Source organism: Sebastes fasciatus, chromosome 13, assembly GCF_043250625.1.
Source record: "Sebastes fasciatus isolate fSebFas1 chromosome 13, fSebFas1.pri, whole genome shotgun sequence".
Taxonomy (NCBI): Eukaryota; Metazoa; Chordata; class Actinopteri; order Perciformes; family Sebastidae; genus Sebastes; species Sebastes fasciatus.
In genome coordinates this window covers 30,833,638-30,851,778 of record NC_133807.1, presented here as the reverse complement: position 1 = coordinate 30,851,778, position 18,141 = coordinate 30,833,638, and the positions used below count along the sequence as shown (strand labels likewise).

Below are 18,141 nucleotides of genomic sequence, written 5' to 3'. Positions count from 1 at the left end.
AGAGGTCAACTGGTGCTCCTTTGTATTAAAAAACTCCACCAGGATTCTGATCAGGATTCATCCTGGACGCCTCCATGCTGAGTTATTCCAGGCATATATCCGACTGGGAGGTGACCCGAGGGCAGACCCACAACACACTGGAGGGATGACATACAGATATAACACTTGGCCTGGGAACATCTCGAGATTCCCAAGGAAGCGCTGGAGGACGAAGAACATCTACCTTGCTTAGCCTGCTGCCACCAGGACTCTGACTTGGATAAGTTGAGGCTGATTATTACTGTCTCTTGGGAACCCTTTTTAATTGGCTGTGCACAATTATGCACAACACAAACTAATCATGAAGTCAAAAGGAGAAAAATGCAAAGTCAGGAACAAATAAATAGAATTCCAGCGTCACGGTTGTGTGTCTCCGCCAACCAGTCACGTTACAGTTTACATCCATGTCCGTCCAAAATGTCATTGTGTGAAATTGTCATAATTAACATATGAAGTCTTGAGTTATGGCCCAAAACGTGTTTTTGTGAGGTCAGAGTGACCTTGACCTCTGACAACTAAAATCGAATCAGTTCATCCTTGAGTCCAGCTGGACGTTTGTTGTGCCAGATGAGATACTGTCTCCTCCAGGCGTTCCTGAGATATCGCTTTCATGAGAATGGGACGGACGCAGTGAGCAACTCTGGGGTCTGAAAAGTGAAGCCAATGCCGAAGTGCCTTAAACTTGCATTCTTATACTTGGAAGACGCGCTTCACTAAATATAACTTTGACGTTTTGGTGCTTCCGTGTAGTTTGTGTTGGAACAGCGTAGGCACACGCGAGCGTGCATGGGACACCGACCCGAAGAAGAATAGCAGTGCAGGATGAGCCTGTTATTTGACATGCACGGTGAATACTGTATGACCAGGCCAAGCGGCAACCTCCTGAAGCCAATGAGGAAGTACCTTAAACTTGCATTCTTTCTACCAGCCAGCAGGGGGCGACTCCTCTGGTTGCTAAAAGAAGTCTGATTGTATAGAAGTCTATGAGAAAATGAGCCTACTTCTCACTTGATTTATTACCTCAGTAAACATTGTAAACATGAGTTTATGGTCTCAGTCGCTAGTTTCAAGTCTTCTTCAATACAGCATGATGTTCATTTAGTAAATGATGGTCCCATTTAGAGTCAACTAGACCATAAAGCAGGGGAGGCTTTAGGGCGGGGCTACCTTGAGATTGACATGTCGCTACCACGGCGTTGTCCGGTCTGGGAGTGGTCACTGTTTTTGTCTTTAACCCTTTCACAGTGTTTTCACTTCATGAAAGTTAATATTAACATTTTGGTCGCCTAAAAATGTCTTATTCAGCGTTCGGTTGTGCTTAGCTCCACCCTCTTGTGTAATTTCTTTGGCGTTGGCCAAACTTCCGAACTCGAGGCTCAGGCCACAAACCAATGGGTGATGTCACGGTGACTACGTCCACTTCTTATATACTGTCTATGGTAGGATGTAAGGTCACAGTGACCTTGACCTTTGAGCACCAAAATCTAATAATGTCATCCTTTGAGTCAAAGTGGACTTCTGTGCCAAATCTGAAGAAGGTGTTTCTGAGGCATCGCTCTTCATGAGAATGGGTCGGACGAACCTACAACCCAAAAACCATGATGCCTCCGGCCATGGCTTTCACCGGCGCTGAGGCGTAAAAAAACATTCTGTTTGGATTTAAATGAGTTTCCAGATCACACTCGGGTTTTTGACAGATGTGAAATTACACGTTTCGAAGACGGGATAGTTGTAGTTAAATGTCACTGCACGGAAAATGCTCAAATCTGAGACGAGATGTTGTTACTGTTTGGATTAGACTTCATTTGCTGTGAGCAACAATCTGATGGATGAAGGTCAGAATAATGTCACAAAACAATCTCTCTCCCTCTCTATGTCATAAAGTCTGGATCTTCACACACATTTGCCATCCCGTGCCAGCGGCGTTCAGGAAGTGTAGCTTCTCTCACCTTTAAACCTCTCCACCACAAAGATTTACATGTCCGCTCCTGGATCAAAGTGTTTTTTTGTATGTGTGATTTCTGTGCGTGGGTGCAGACACATTGAGAGTACTCACCGTGTACTCTGACCATATTCCCAGCAGAGGCCATTCGTGTAATGGGCAGAAATGGGAGGTGTGTGATGAGGGCAGACAGGTAGAAGAGAACAAAGAAATGAAACGAGAGAGATAAGAGAAAACAATTTAGTTCAAAATGGGAAAAAAGGAACATTAAGTCTCAGCAATAGCACTTTTGTCCCAGCGATAGAACATGACACAGTCTCATAAACAAAAGTATTAGTCACATGGATTTGTCACATGGACATACTGTACGTACAGGAGAGCTGCAGTGCTCCCACTTACTGAAGGTTCAACATGACCCTGCAGACTGATGGTAGTTTATTATAGTTTGTCAGTATTTTTGTGGCATTTAAAACAGTTCTGCTTCTGCTAGAAGTGTGTTTTCAAAAGGTGTTTTGACAGTATTTAATGATAACACTTTAAATGAATGAAAGGAATCCTTCCAAACAACATATTCAGGATGATTTCAAAAACAGCTGTCTGGCACATTCACAAAAAACTGACTCAATCTTTGTGTCAAGTTTGTTGTGGAACCTTCAAACCTGATAGATATTGCATCCTGGCATTGCCAGATGATACAAAAAAAACACCACTTGAAGTGTCAGGTGGATTCAGTGTGCCACAACAACACGTGACGTTATAATATCCTTTTGAAAAGCTGCTAATAACGGGAACACTCATATCTTACGTAACACAAAGTTTTGGCACTGAGGAAAACTAAAATGCATATCTTCATGTGCGTTTCATGTCATACTCAAGTTGCTGCTTTACTTTACTTTTAGCAGCAGCAAAACAGTGATGCAAATTATTGAGAAAATAGTCAAAACACGTTCCACTGTCAGACACAAACTACGATCAAAAAGCATATTGTGTTCCTGTTTAGCCTCACTGTTTATCTTCCAGTTAAACCTGCCTGTTCTCTCCCCATCACTTCCACCGTCCCTCTTGACCTCCATCTCTCCATCCCTCCCTCCTCTCTGCTCATTGTGGATTGTGTTGGACAGAATATTGCTTCCACATCCCTTTACCCTCCCAATGATCCCATATAACGGCGGCCAGCAGGTGAACAGAGCCATGTTTTGTAGAGGGCTGCAGAAAATGGGAGTTTGTGTGTATGCACATTGTTCCAGTAAAAAATCTGCAGAAAGCCATGCTGTTACAGAGCGGGGAAGTCTTTATTTAAAGGGACAGTGGTTGTATAGTTTTTTAAACCAATGCTAATATTTGTTACCTAATATAATAAAGGCTGTCAATCAATTCAAATAGTTAATCGTGATTAATCGCAAATTAATCGCACATTTTTTATCTGTTCAAAATGTTTCTTAAAGGGAGATTTATCAAGTATTTAATAGTCTTATCAACATGGGAGTGGACAAATATGCTGCTTTATGCAAATGTATGTATATATTTATTACTGGAAATCAATTAACAACACAAAACAATGACAAATATTGTCCAGAAACCCTCACAGGTACTGCGTTTAGCATAAAAAATAAATCATAACATGGCAAACTGCAGCCCAACAGGCAACAACAGCTGTCAGTGTGTCAGTGTGCTGACTTGACTATGACTTGCCCCAAAACTGCATGTGATTATCATAAAGTGGGCATGTCTGTAAAGGGGAGACTCGTGGGTACCCATAGAACCCATTTACATTTACATATCTGGAGATCAGAGGTCAAAGGGACCCCTTTGAAAATGGACATGACAGTTTTTCCTCGCTAAAATTTAGCGTACGTTTGGAGCGTTATTGTTCTGTAGGTAATAATGGCAGGACAAAAGTGCATGTAAACACATTCTATTTCATGGATGTGTATTCTTTGTGATTGTAGATAAAAGCACAAGGATGTATAATTAAAGTGTTACCTGTGATCGTGTACGGGTAATAGTTCCAAGCCTTCTCTGTGACGTAGAATATTTTCGGGACCACGGCTCTGGCCCAGCTGGGCAGTTTGCTGAAACACAGAAAGAAGAGGATGGATTTGTAAAATGAATTATAAAAAAAGTTAGAGGGCTGGTGAGATAAACAGTTTGTGTGCTGCACAGTTAAAGTAGCCCCCTCTCTTAAAGTTGCTCCACTCTTTTCCTTGACCCCATCGCCCAGAAAAAGCAATGACAAGCATCCAGCTGTGCGGAGCCATAATGGAGGCCATGCAAGGCAGCCATGACGGCCCCTGGGGAAGTTGATTACACTGATTACGCGCTCCACCCTGCAGCGGAGTTTCACCGAGATAGATACGGAGAGGGACGTGGAGGGCGGAAAGTACAGAGAAACAGCTATTACTCAGCACAAATTGATTCTAGATGCAGACAGTCGCAGCCAAGTAGCCAAGCATTTTATTGGGCTTCCAATCAAAATGCAAACGATTACAGAGGAAGAGGAACAACAGGGGCCAAACTTTGCTTAGCTGGAAGGAGATTGAAAAAAACTCTTTTTGAAACTTTTACTTTTAACAATGGAACAGTAAATCCTGATTATCAAGAGAGAATAAGAGAGTGCAGTCTTATTATTACTGAGTCCCATTAGAAACTTCACTGCAGCCACCAACAAAGCAAGTAGCACCATAATTGGACACACATTAAGCTTTATCAAATCGTCTTTTACACCAGCCATTGATTATTTTAAGTCCCACATTATCGCCCTCTCCCCTTCTCATTGTGTGTCCGGCCGCCGTAATTGAATGTTGAGATTATGCCGAGAGTCTGTACGGACCGCTGGGACGAGACGGACGGTTCCCTCCGGTCTCTCTCTCCAATGGACTGTCAAACAGGGTGAGTGTTGCAGACACAGCAGACTGGTCACATGTCCTCCTCACACTGCCTTAACGACACGACACGCATGCACAGACTGCAGATATAACGTGGTAACAGGTGGTCTGTGGGTGGAGAGAGGCAGGCGCGGCGTCCGACAGCGACTGCTCAAATTATCCATCACTTACACTGACCTCATCTCCCTCTGCCCACGCACACGCACACGCACACGCACACACACACACACACACACACACACACACACACACACACACACACACACACGGCACTAAATCTTCCTGTCCTCAGAGTTTCTCAATGACACTTCAGATTTCCCAAAGGCCCACTTATTTGTCACTTCTGACCACAAAAACCTTCCCCTCTCTGCCTCTCACTGTGGCTCTCTTTTCATCTCTGTCTCATTGTCTCACTTTTTGGGGGAATGAGTGTCCCAGTTGTCTGTGACAACATGTATTTGATTCATGATCAATGTGGACTTCATCTTATCAGTCATTGCATCATCGTACGCCGTTCTTCAGTTTGAGTATTAAGGAACTAGGAGTGAAGCCAACACGTTTTCATCCCAACTCGTCACATACTGCCGCTTTGTGTAACCAGGTTGAAATGATAGCTTTATTTTTATGTTGAAATTCCACCAAATCCTGATCAATATAGTGTAAAACATTTGTTTGGTTATGGTTGAGGAGTATTTTGTAGCCTGTTTCAACCTGTACTGTCACTTCAAGAATCAATGCAGAGCTACTTTCAGTCTGCGCTAGGCTTTCTGAGAGGAGGTATGTATTATTTTCCCTGTCAGAATTTAACATTTATTTTGTCTTGTAGGCAATGCAAATGCAGTAGTATGCAGTTATAAATGTTATACCTAAAACTGTGCACATGCAGCCATGTGTCATTTGAATATAAACTTTGTAAATCGCACTTTTGCGAGCTTTATAGTAGACACGTTGTTACATGTGCTACGGGGTTTCTTGTGTGTTTATCTGCTGACAGTGGGGTGATAACCAGTGCGTGTGGAAGAGACTGCATGTTACAGAGCTTTCTATGTGCTTTTCGTGACTTGTACAGGCACAACTATCATCCAGACTCTATTAAAGAGAACTACGTTTGTAAAGAGAAAACGACACTGAGCGTTGTGAAAACGGGACACTAACAAACAGCTGATTGTAACGTGAAAGTGAAACGTAACGCACAGGACACAACCAGCTGTCTCCTGGATGAAAGCCTTGTGTTTGTTTGTCGCCTCCCCTCCCCAGTGTTTTTTCGCTCTTTAAACTATATCACCACACTTTCTCTGAGCGTTTACCGTTGCCCTTGGATGGGTTTACATTATATTTAAAGCAGACACCAAAACATGGTAGAGCCTCTCGGCATAGTTCTTTACTACATGACTATTTTGGTACAAACATTTACCCGCCAGTGTGGTGGATAGCCTTCCAAGATTTACTCGCCAAACGGAAAATCTACCCGCATTCGGCGCTTGGCGGGTGTTAACTTCAGACTATGATTTCAGTAATAAACATTTCCGACAAGCTCTCGTAATGCACAGTTTGTGGTGACATTGTCGGAGACATTATGATTTAGATTGCACAGGTGTACCTAATAAAGTGGCTACTAAACATTAGCAACATATCCCTGACATTAACTTGCAGGCTACTCTTTAAAATCCATGTTTCTGTAATCTCAAAGCTTTGTTTGTTTACTTCTGTTTGCAATTAAAGATTAAATAAGGGCAATCACTGAGGTGCTGAACCAGGCGTTCACCTGGATTCACCTCATCGGTGTGCTCAATGAAAAGTACTTAATATTCTTTTCTGCTGTAATGCTGCACAGGAGAAATAATGCAGGTGTGTGATGAGGGGTTATATTCAGAGTGAATTCACAACTAAGAATGAGGAGACCACACACAAACACACTGCTGCAGTTAATTCAATTGTAATCGACATAACAGAAAATGAAATACTCAATTTCACGCTTATCAAATTGCACAAAGCACAGGAAAATAGGCTTGGAGAGAGATGAAAAGGGACACTTAACTACATTGTTCCCTTGCTTATTCCTGAAACACAACAGCGATGCTTCGTGCAGCCTGTAAAGCAGGAATACTCAACTACTTGCTTTGCCCGGGGGGCACTTTTGTAAAATAACAGAAAGCCGGGAGCCAGTTAATGAACACATAACAAACCTTTTTATATAAATATAAACACGCTCTATTAGACTATTTTGAATCTTGTTTATTACACCTGGCACCATATCTCGGGCCAAGTTGAGTATCACTGCAGTAAAGCCTTATGATATCTAAAATGATCATATGTTATGCATCATGTCCTACTCATATTCAGCTATTTATTTGAATAAGACAGATGTTGACATGAACACAACCTCTGACAACTAACGAATGTCTAGTCTATGTTTTAACACTAAGGACTGATGAGAGAGTCGGTCACAGCTGTGCAGTGAAGTATATAAAGTCTTCAGCAGGACATACACCGATCAGCCATAACATTAGGTCAGCACGGGGCATCCTGACCGGTCTGCGGCTACGCAGCCCCATACGCAACAAACTGCTCCTCACTGTGTGTTCTGACTCCTTTCTATCGGAAACAGCATTAACTTTTTCAGCAGTCTGAGCTCCAGTAGTTCTTCTATTGGATCGCTCAACACAGGCCAGCCTTCGCTCCCCACGTGCATCAATGAGCCTCGGGTCTGACCCTGTTGCCGGTTCACCGGTTTTCCTTCCTTGGACCACTTTTGGTAGATCCTGACCACTGCAGACCGGGAACATCCCACAAGAGCTGCAGTTCTGGAGACCCAGTCGTCTAGCCGTCACAGTTTGGCCCTTGTCAAAGTCGCTCACATCCTTACACTGGCCCATTTTTTCTGCTTCCAACACAAAAAGTTCAAAGTTCGAAATGTTCACTTGCTGTCTAATATATCCCCCCCACTGCCGGGTGCCATGGTAACGAGATGTGAGGAAAATGTTATTCACTTCACCTGTCAGTGGTCTAGACAATCAAAGATAGGTTTCTCCTTTCAATGGAGGATTATATAAACCAAACCCAACCTTTTTCCTTAAGGGACCCCTTTTCTATCACTGAGTAAACTGACGACCCCTGACTAAGTGACATACTTTATGGATATTTCATATTATATTCAATGCATAACAATAACAATACAGAACAACTGATAAACTGTACAATTAACCCAAATAGTGAACGCAATAACTGCAGGCAGTTTGTGTAAAACGAGTGATTTGGATGAATTTTGAGCAGATTCACACTTCCTGTGTGTTTTAGGAACTCTTAATTCTCTGTATTTTTTAAAATTATTATTTTAGGCTTCCCTTTTGACAAATTCAGTGTCAAACTATAAAAAATACAATTTAATTTAGTTTTCTTCACAGAAATGCATGAAATGTTGAGATATAGGCCAAATTTATATTTTTAAAAGAGTTGTCTTACACCCTTAAAATAAAGAAGGCCTTGCGACCCCCTGTGAAGCTTTGGTGACCCCTAGCGGGGGTCGGGACCCCCAGGTTGGGAACCAGTGATATAAAACACACATTTATACATATTGTAAATAATTTATTAAATTAAATTGAACACTCACTTGTTGAGGTAGATTCGTTTCTCAGTGAACTGGCCCGATCCGTGCTCGGGGTCGTCATACGGCTCGTTCTGGACCACCTCCACCCCCTCCCCGCGTTCACTCTGCTCATGACTGTGTTTACTGATCATATACAGCTGGCCGATCCGGTACTGAAACACAGACAGCAGACAAACAAAACACAGAAGATATTAGATCAATTGTTTTTTTATTAAATCTAGTAAGACAATTAAAGGTAGGAGGAGGAACTCATGCTGACATTTTAACGTTGTTATAGAAACAAACCGTCCTTATACTGTAGGTACGCATCTGGAGCACAACTCAGATGAGGCTGCTCTGAATGGAAACAACCTGCTCTTTGCTTGACAACTGACTCAACGGTATAATTTTATAGCAGCCACAAAAATAAACGCAGAAGGGAAAATACCAGGATTACTGCTATCACTGCGCAGTGCTGACACCTGGGGACAGTCGCCATAGCGAAAGAAAGCCGGGGTATTAAGAGCTGTCTGCAGCCTCGTATCGGGTCCAAGCAGTACAACAATAGTAACAGCAGCGGCCAGCGAGGTGACCCTATACCCCGGCTCCCCACTGGCACATCAGTCAACACCCACATCTTTCACTCATCACCGAATGACCCACTTGGCCCAATCATAATGTCACTTTTGGTGACACTTGACAGGCTGGATCTGCAACTATTTTCCATACATTTGGAAAACGACAAGCGTCGGAGTGAGAGCGCTTCCAGGACGGAGGTTTCCGACTGCTTGTAGGCCTATTTCCGGGCCGGGGAGGAAATTGATACAGCCCCAATGGTGACTTGTGCCACTCCGCTGGAATGCCAAGGGGTCATGTAGGACTCAACTGCCACACACACAAACAGAGCTTCCAACCAAGGATAGCAGCGTTAAGCTAATGGAAAAAAAAAAAAGAAAAGGACAAGGACCGATTGGGATGTTGACTTGTGACTCTACATTCAGCCACAAAACGCAAGGAATGGAGAGAAGAGTAATTTGATAGAGCAGTGGAAAAAAAACAGCAGAGCCAACGTGTACCAGTAAACACGCTCAGGGTGCAACTTCTTCTACCACAATGCCAAATTTTTCCATCTGCCGACCATGAGAGAAAAAAGCAGAGGGAGTATTCCCAGCTGGAATGTTGATGGCCGTATGTTTCTGACTGAACAGCTGTCGGAGTCTGGCATAATTTTTCCGCTGCAATGACACAGTCGCAGGCCTTCGACTTTACTGTTTGGTTCAGTCTCACTGTGGTTATTTTCAGAGGCAGCAGGCAGCTTGTGACAAGCAAATTACGCTCAATAAAATCGACTGTATGCTACCTGCTCAGGACCGAACAGCAGACAGACAGAGTTAGTGACGAGCTGGTGAACATTGTGGAGCGTTTAGCAGCTAAAGAGATATTTCCCTCAGGAGTTGGTGGAGACTAAAACAAAATAAAATGACACAAAAACAACTCTGACTGAATACTAATGTTGCTCCGTATCTGTTGGACGTGTTGTTCGATAGTTATTCCTCCTTTTTTTGGTGCGTTTTCCTACAAATGTCCAGCGACACGTGTCAATTTCCGTTCGTTACATGCATACGTATTTTTCAAAATAAACTTCTGTCGTCACAGGAAGCATCTTAGGTTACATTGCGAACGTTTTTTTAAAGACTAATTTGTTGCTGTGATGTTATTCAATCCAAGTATTGAATGTATTTGAGGTCCAAGTTTGTCAGCATATGGTTTGATAAATTAGGATCAACCTTTGCCAGAGTAAACAAATATGTCTTTTCATTTGGCCACTGTTTATGTGCATCTGCTGTGAGAGACAGGGTGTTTATATGTTTATATATATATATATATATCTTTGTGAGCCCTCTGATGTCAGAATAATTCATCCACCATATGGGCAGGTGAGATAAAACAAAATGGATGGATTTCACTCGGATATATCTCTGTGAAATCCACTGCTAAGGAACAGAATGCTTGACATATAAATGAACTGCATGGGCCAATAATTGTGACAATAATGTGAGACTTTATTGATCCCCTTCATGTGAACACTGCGTTTGATCAACATATTCTCATATAATAGCTTGTATGACATCTTATGAAAAAGTTATTCCTCCTTCTTTTCGTGCATTTTCCTAAGAATGTCCAACAACACCTGTCGATTTCCGCACGTAACATGTCTTCACAGGAAACAACTTCCTTAGGATTAGGCAACAAAACTCCTTAGTTAGGTTTAGGCAACAAAACTCCTTAGTTAGGTTAAGGAAAAGATTAAGTGCCAAATAAATCAACGTTGATTCATCTAAACAAATGCCCGCACAGGCAGCCTGTGTTTTGGTTCGCTTGGAAACGGTCTGAGACCACCTCTCCGACCGGTTGTTTTGGTACGATTACTGCGTTCACATCCACCCAAACGAACTGCACAAGAGTTCGATTAAAACAAACTAAATGTTGGCTTGTGAAAGTGCCCCAAGATCTTTGTCACTGTGTTTGCAGAAGTGAATTTCAAAGGCGAAGTAATTGCTGTAATGAATTTACATTATTTCATCCACCCTTTATAATTAACTACCGCATTAACAGTATCGTTGAAATTTTCATCTGTGTTTAAAATATACCGTAAGAGTCATTATGATGGAGGGTGAGGGAGTCCATGACATTCAGACAGCTAACAGAAGAAGAAGAAGGATGAGGTTGTCCGTCATACAGATCAATAATTACATTTCCAGAGATTCCTGTTTGGGCAAAACAAAGATGAGAAGCGGTTGAACGGCACATAAATCTCCTTGCTAGATGAAAAGCATGAAGGCAGAATACCCACTTGAGGGGACCATTGAGTGCCACTCTGATCACACTGATGGCGAGCAACAGCGTATTAACATTAAGCACCATCTTTCATGTTTCCCTCGGCTCATTCAGGGCTCAGACATATTGCATAAACAGGGCAGCTGTTATGATGTTCCTCCTGGCTGCCATTGTATTCAGCTCCTGTCTGCTGTCTGCTGCTGATGAATGAGAGGTTGTTTTCATTGTTGTCTTTGGAAATCTTGCTCTAATGACTAGGAGGAAGAAGTGGCCCCTAGTGGCCATGAATAATCTCTGATTGTCTGTTTTCTATTTCCCTCTAAAGACTACGGAGCCGTTAGCAGGATCAACGGCTGACATCAGGGAGGTAAGGTGCTGTATCGTCGGCGCGGGTATTGTTTTTAAGTCATTTGGTTTATCGACACCCTCAATTTTCCTGCTTTCTTGCTTTTTTTTTTGTATCCTCACAGTGTCTCTATGTTTGTGCCTAATTTCAACCTTTCCTTTTTTGAACTCTTCTTCTCACCTTCTTGGTTTATGAGACGTTTCCAGAACAGAAGTGCTCGACATCCAATCGCCGGTAAAATGCAATTCTTGCAGAAATCTCCAAACGTCAAAAGTTTTTTGTCACCAAATCACAGCATGGCTTTTTCTATGGTGTTCCTAAAGGTCTTGGTGTCTTAATGTGGTATTTTGGAGGGATTATTGATAATTTTTATCAATTCTCGAGTGGAAAAAAATGGTTAAATTTAGCACCATATCTGTGTACATAATACATAATAGAGCATGGGGATGACCATCATATAGTTCTATCATAATGTTCTAAACCCTTATACACTTTCACAATTTTAATTCATTCATTCATTCATGTAATTCATTTCTGATTTATGACCAGAACAGCTTGACCCTCAGTGCTGAGCAGCATCTCAAATTAATCTCCAGGTTCCCAGCTTTCAGATGATGTACACCACTTCTATGTGACATACTGTTGACCTGCTATCTCCCCCCAAAGACCCCCTGTACCCGCTAAAAAAGACTAAAACATTAACATCCTGGTCTTCGGAAATTAAGAATGATTCCCCCAATAAATGCAAAACAACAACAACAACAACACAAACTACAGTACATTTAAGAAACCTGCCGGTTGCAACTAAAACATGCAACTGAGTCACCACGGCTTAATATGCATACAGTATATGAAAAGTAAAATATTATTTGAAGATGAAAGCACTGAACCAATATTATGATCAAACTGTGTCTCTTTCTGCTTCTCTGTTCTAACACAACAGCAGGTGGCGGGGAGCCGTCATTGTGCCGCAGCCAAGGAGTGTGTTAGTGTGAGTGTAAGATAAGAATCCTGACAGAGCGCACACACACACACATAAGACCATACTGGGCACAATGCTAACATGAAATTAAAATTCACCCTCAGACAGAGTAATTACTGCTTTGAGCGCTTTGTATTCTTGGATAAATGACTGTGCTCCTTTTAAGATAAATGGCTGCTGCGTCGTTTTGATGTCCATTTGAGGGTTGTGTGTGTTTGTAGTTGTGTGAATGAGAGAGGGAGATAAAGATCTGTATCCTTTTCACCTTTATTTATTCAGGGGGGAGGTTCACTGAGAGCAATGTTCTCTTCTTCAGGAATGCCCTGATCACATTCACACAGTTACACTTTCTCACCTGGAAGCTGTCCAATACAACCACAGTGTGATATGCTCAAGGGTACCTCACTGTTTCCTCACCTTTATCAGATTTATCCTGCAGGGTCCGGGGGATTGAACCGACGACCTTCCGGTCACAAGCTTGCTTCTCTGTATCTGTGTCTCTCTGCATAAGCAGATCATCCTAAATCAAACCAGGCTGGTCTCATACACTGTTCGTAGCTATACCTACGAAAAGTAATTCACTGTAATTCGTATATATCCCACAAAATAAATTTGTATGTAGTCCATGTAACTGTCAACCAGGAAATATAAAGTAGAGAGAAGGTCGGGATGGATGGGGGGGTTAAAAAATACCAGACTTTCGCTGCTGATTGGTTCTTTCCAAGCGGACCGCGAGGCAGTGATTGGTAGACGTTTTTACAGGATCACAGCAGCTACAGATGACAGCTCTTTTCCGCTCCTTTTTCAGAGATCATCAGTAATGGATCGCTGTCGGGGTGTAAAGACCATTCCAACCAATATAAGAAATAGTGTAGACTGGAGAACATCGTCAACCCAGCCTTTAAGCAACACCATTCCAGTGTTATTTTAAGCCAAACCACAATCTTTTCCAAAACTTAACTAAGTAGTTTTGTTGCCTAAACCCAACCAAGTCGATCTTTTCCTTTACAGTGAGGCATACAGCTTATTAATTAAACACTGGTATCGAAACGGTACTCGGCATCGGCCGATACCCAAAGCCCAGGTATCGCTATCGGTATCGGGACTGAAAGAGTCGGATCGGTGCATCCCGACTGAAAACAGAGCCGTGAGGACGTGCAGAACTCTAGTTTTCTCTCAGAACACTTGAATTACAAAATGCTGAAAGGTTATTATGGAATTTTTGCCCAATGATGCCAGAAACATTCTGCCCACTGAAGCTTTAATGCAGTGGGAGGCATCAATCTGACAATCAATGCTGCTGTTGTCCAAGTGATAGAGGGAAATTAAAGTGAAAGAGAGAGTAGAGCAGAAAGAAAAAAATGACTGAAAAAATTCAGACATATTACAGACTTGTTTTTCGACATTTTTCCAGACTTTTTTTTCGTGCAATTTTTCAGACTTTTTATTTCGGAAATTTTTTCAGACTTTTTGTTTCGGACTTTTTTTCAGACATTTTTTTCGGACATTTTTCAGATCTTTTTTTTTTTTCGGACATTTTTCAGATCTTTTTTTTCTCGAAAATGTTCAGACATATTACAGACTTTTTTTGGACATTTTTTTCAGACATTTTTTGGGGGAATTTTTCAGATCTTTTTTTTCTGACATTTTTTCAGACTTTTTTTGTCCGACATTTTTCATATCTATTTTTTCAGACTTTTTTTTCATGCATTTTTCATATCTTTTTTTTTTTTAACATTTTTTTCAGACTTTTTTTTCGGACATTTTTCAGATCTTTTCTATCAGACTTTTTTTGTCCGACATTTTTAAGATCTATTTTTTCATACCTTTTTTTCGGACATTTTTCACAATTTTTTTTTTTTTACATTTTTTCACACTTTTTTTTTAGGACATTTTTCTGATCTTTTTTTTCTCGGAAATTTTCAGACAGTGTTTTCAGTGTTTGTAGTGAAATGAGGAGGTGTCGTATAGATAACTCCTCATTTCATCTAAACTAATCTAAGTTCAAACTGCGCCTGTTCGAAATCATTTCATGCTTATAAGGTTTAGTGTGTACTGCACATGCATTCACACACTTTGTATTTACACACACACGTGTACATACACAGTTTCTGTTAAGCTATTGTAGGCACAGAGGTCATGGCTGTGCTCTCATAGTAAAATATCATTGGCTCAATGCCTTTAAATATCGTGAGTGAGTCTGGTTGTGTGTGTTTGAGAGGGTGCTGTAAAACCTTTCTGCAGCTGTTGTGACGTAAGACCTAACTACTGTACACATTTGTCCCCCATGTTTATCTCCTTCTGCAGTTAACCCAACTTCTTAAACATGAACAGTTTCCATTGTCAGCGTAAAGGATTACAGAGCTGTGATTTCTCCAGCTAGATTCTCCTAGAGAGACAGTTTCTTGGCCATGTGCTGTATATGCTTAACTGGATTAGGACAGCTGAGCTGGGATCAGTTGTATGAAAATAGATCTAGTCTTTGTCTTAAATATAACTTTAAGTCACACTTTAATATACCTGCTGCATAAAGCTTCCCTATGAGTGACTAATGTAAGACTGACTTAGATAACCTGTCGTGCAGTGCATTCTGGGTGAAATAAGACACTTCACTGAAGAGAAAATATGGCGGAACATGTCTGATTAAATCATTTACAGCCACCACAGGCGCAGAACTGTTAAATGATTTGCCTCTTAATCTGATTAGTTATGATTTAATGACTTTAGATGCCGTGGATTCAGACTTTAGTCTCCCGCCGCCAACTTTCCTTTGTTCTCTGTTCTGTTTTTCAGCGTGTAGATTGGAAGAAGCAGTGAAGTCGTGCCACTGTGTGCTGTATTATTGTCTGTCAAGGCTGTGACTGTGTGATGCTGGACATTCGTTCATCCACTTACTGTAGGTGCTCAGTGTCCATGAGCCTCAAAGAGCACCCTTCTTCTGTCATTACCATTGATCAGGTTGCGTATTCTGAGCCTTTTGCCTCGGTATCAGACGCCGAGGGGCGTGACAAAGCGGCGATATTTGACCATGACGGGCTGAGTCTATGAGTCTATATCGCTCATAGATTTGACTATTCACTGTAGAGTGACGCTATTTCCAAAGGAGTTGGAGTTCAATATATTCACTTATTATTAACCGAAAAATGTACTTACATTCTGACAACTTCTGACAACGTCAACAAACACGTCACAACTCGTGAACTCTGAGCTTTCAGAAACGTTCTGCTTACGAGATCGTGAATACCACAAGAGGGGGGCGTTCATATGGACTCATGAACACTGTAAACACGACCCCATTTGAATGCACCATAGGTCTGCAGCATAAGTTACCATGGCGATCTATCCGGGTTAAAAGAGAACCACCTTCTGGCTTTAGGCTCAATAGACCTCACTAACCAACTAATCTCGCCTCGTGGTCCCCCCCTCTGCTCAAGTGCAAGGATCCGTTTTCAACCCTGTGCTCCCCTCAGACGTGGCCTCTCACTCTCCAAATGGCGACTGCATAATTAATCGTGCTACAGAAACCCGAATGTGCAACATGCAAGCTATGATTTCCTCTTCAGTTGATTTTTACATGTTTCACTAATCAAAAGAAATGCTCTTTAGGACTTTAATTTATCTGAAGTTGGTGAGCGGTAGTCTTTTGTGAAACGTGAAGCTGCCACAAATTGCGATCTGCATGTATGTGGTAAATCCCTCTTGTGCAACGGGCCCTAGTTGTTTTTGTTTTTTTTATTTATAAAAAAAAACTGCCTTCATTAACACATTTTATATAATCAAAAAATTTTTTATTTAAATCAGAGCAGGGCTGACTCAGCAGTGTCCTGACTAAAACGCACATTTATAAATCAGTTTTGTACATTATATTGCGTTTTCTGTGTTTCTGCTTCAGCTGTGTAGTCCAGTCTACTTTTGATTTGCTCTGTACTGCATGTACCGTACAGTACCTGGGGGAAATTACAGGTCTGCCTTCTCACTTGGTTGTGAGTTATACAACTCTGAAAAAGCAAGAACTTGTGCAGAGTTGTCCTATTGCTGTAAATTCCAACTGGATCCCCGGGTAGTTGGAAACAAGATGTGAGTAGTAAATATACTAACTGCTCTCCATCACATTAAGTGTTCCCTAACCAGAAATCTTTGATTGTTGGCATAACAAATACAGTACCTTATTTGTCCTTAGTCATATAATTTGACTGTGTTTATAGAAAAGAATGAGAATTTGCCTATTTTAATTTATCAGGCTTAGACTCTTAAATCTGCCAGTCAGTATCCACTGCTTGTTCTGCCTTAAATCCCCTTTTTGACTGAGATGACAAAACCTACACTGATAATTAGAATTCTGATTATTCCACACCTCACAGAAAAGCCTTACATTTGCAAATATATTAGCTCCACAGCCGTCTTATGTTTCTCCCACAGCACTGCCAGTCCTTCTTACTCCATAAAGACGACCCCATGCTCGGTCCTAACCCTCCCTGCCCTTATTGCACATGCCACTGCTGGTATGATGTCATGCCGACTTCCTAGGGTTTTCAACAAGCTTCTCTTTTTGCAGTTTCTTCATCTATGTTGTTGCCGTTTTCCATCAACAGTGGGGATGCCCGAGTTACAGTAGTCTCCATCAAGGCAGATACTAGGAGTGTAAAGATAAGTTTTTACAACGATACGATATATATCACTTTCCACGGTTCCGATACGATTCAAGGACGATATTTGGCTCAACTAGAGCGATACGATTTTATACGATGCAGGAATGCATTGTTCTGAGACGTGTGGATGGCCAGGATCCCAGGATTTTCAACCACACTGTACGGTCGTATATCTTGACAGATAAACCTGGCAATGGATGCCGTGATGTCTTTAGCCCTATAGGTAAGTTTTGGCCTAATTTCTTACCAATAATGTTTCCGCTGCTGCGAGAACACTGCTAGAGTTCCCTGGGCGTTCCCATGGTGTCTCAGTAGGTGCGTGGAAAGATTGGTCGTGTTGCCGTTGTATTTTATCTGGCCTTTGCATATTCTGCAAACAGCGAGCGATTTATCAAGGACATCTCCCTTTTTACAAAAGCCAAAATGTTTCCACCTCAAACACGGCTCTCTCACTCGTCTGGCTCTTCCTCGCCATCAGCCATGCTTCGTTTTGTTGTCGTCTTTCTGAGATTGGCGCTGCTGGCGCATGTCGATGACGTCAAAGACAGGGAGAGTGAACCGGAGTAACGTTTAACATTTCTTTACTATTAAAAGTGCTAAAAAATACGTCCATATAATGTTTGTCGTGCTTAAATACAAGGTGCTAATTCTTAGTATCGATGCAGTAGATTTGCAAATCAATTTTAGATCGATATACGTCCCCCGTGAAGGACAACTTGCCGAGTACCTATCGATGTAGTTGGATCGTAGGAATATAAATCGATGCATCGATGTAGTAGATGATACGTTACACCCCTAGCAGATACAATATCACCAAGGCTGATATTGTATGCAAGACCAAACCAAGATAACACTCGTGGTCAATCTCTTTCTC

The 18,141-nt window shown here is 41.7% G+C and overlaps 1 protein-coding gene across 1 annotated transcript in view; it reads right to left on the bottom strand.

Moving 5' to 3' along the window:
• The window catches only part of pitpnc1a (phosphatidylinositol transfer protein cytoplasmic 1a), a 45,963-nt gene that overhangs the window by 9,260 nt on the left and 18,562 nt on the right, over positions 1-18,141 (bottom strand). Inside the window, exons 2-4 of the mRNA XM_074656885.1 lie at positions 8,477-8,625; positions 3,965-4,053; positions 2,096-2,103 (exon numbers count right to left, since the gene is read on the bottom strand). Of these exons, the coding sequence (XP_074512986.1) occupies positions 2,096-2,103; positions 3,965-4,053; positions 8,477-8,625 (246 nt within the window). The remainder of the gene's footprint in view (positions 1-2,095; positions 2,104-3,964; positions 4,054-8,476; positions 8,626-18,141) is intronic.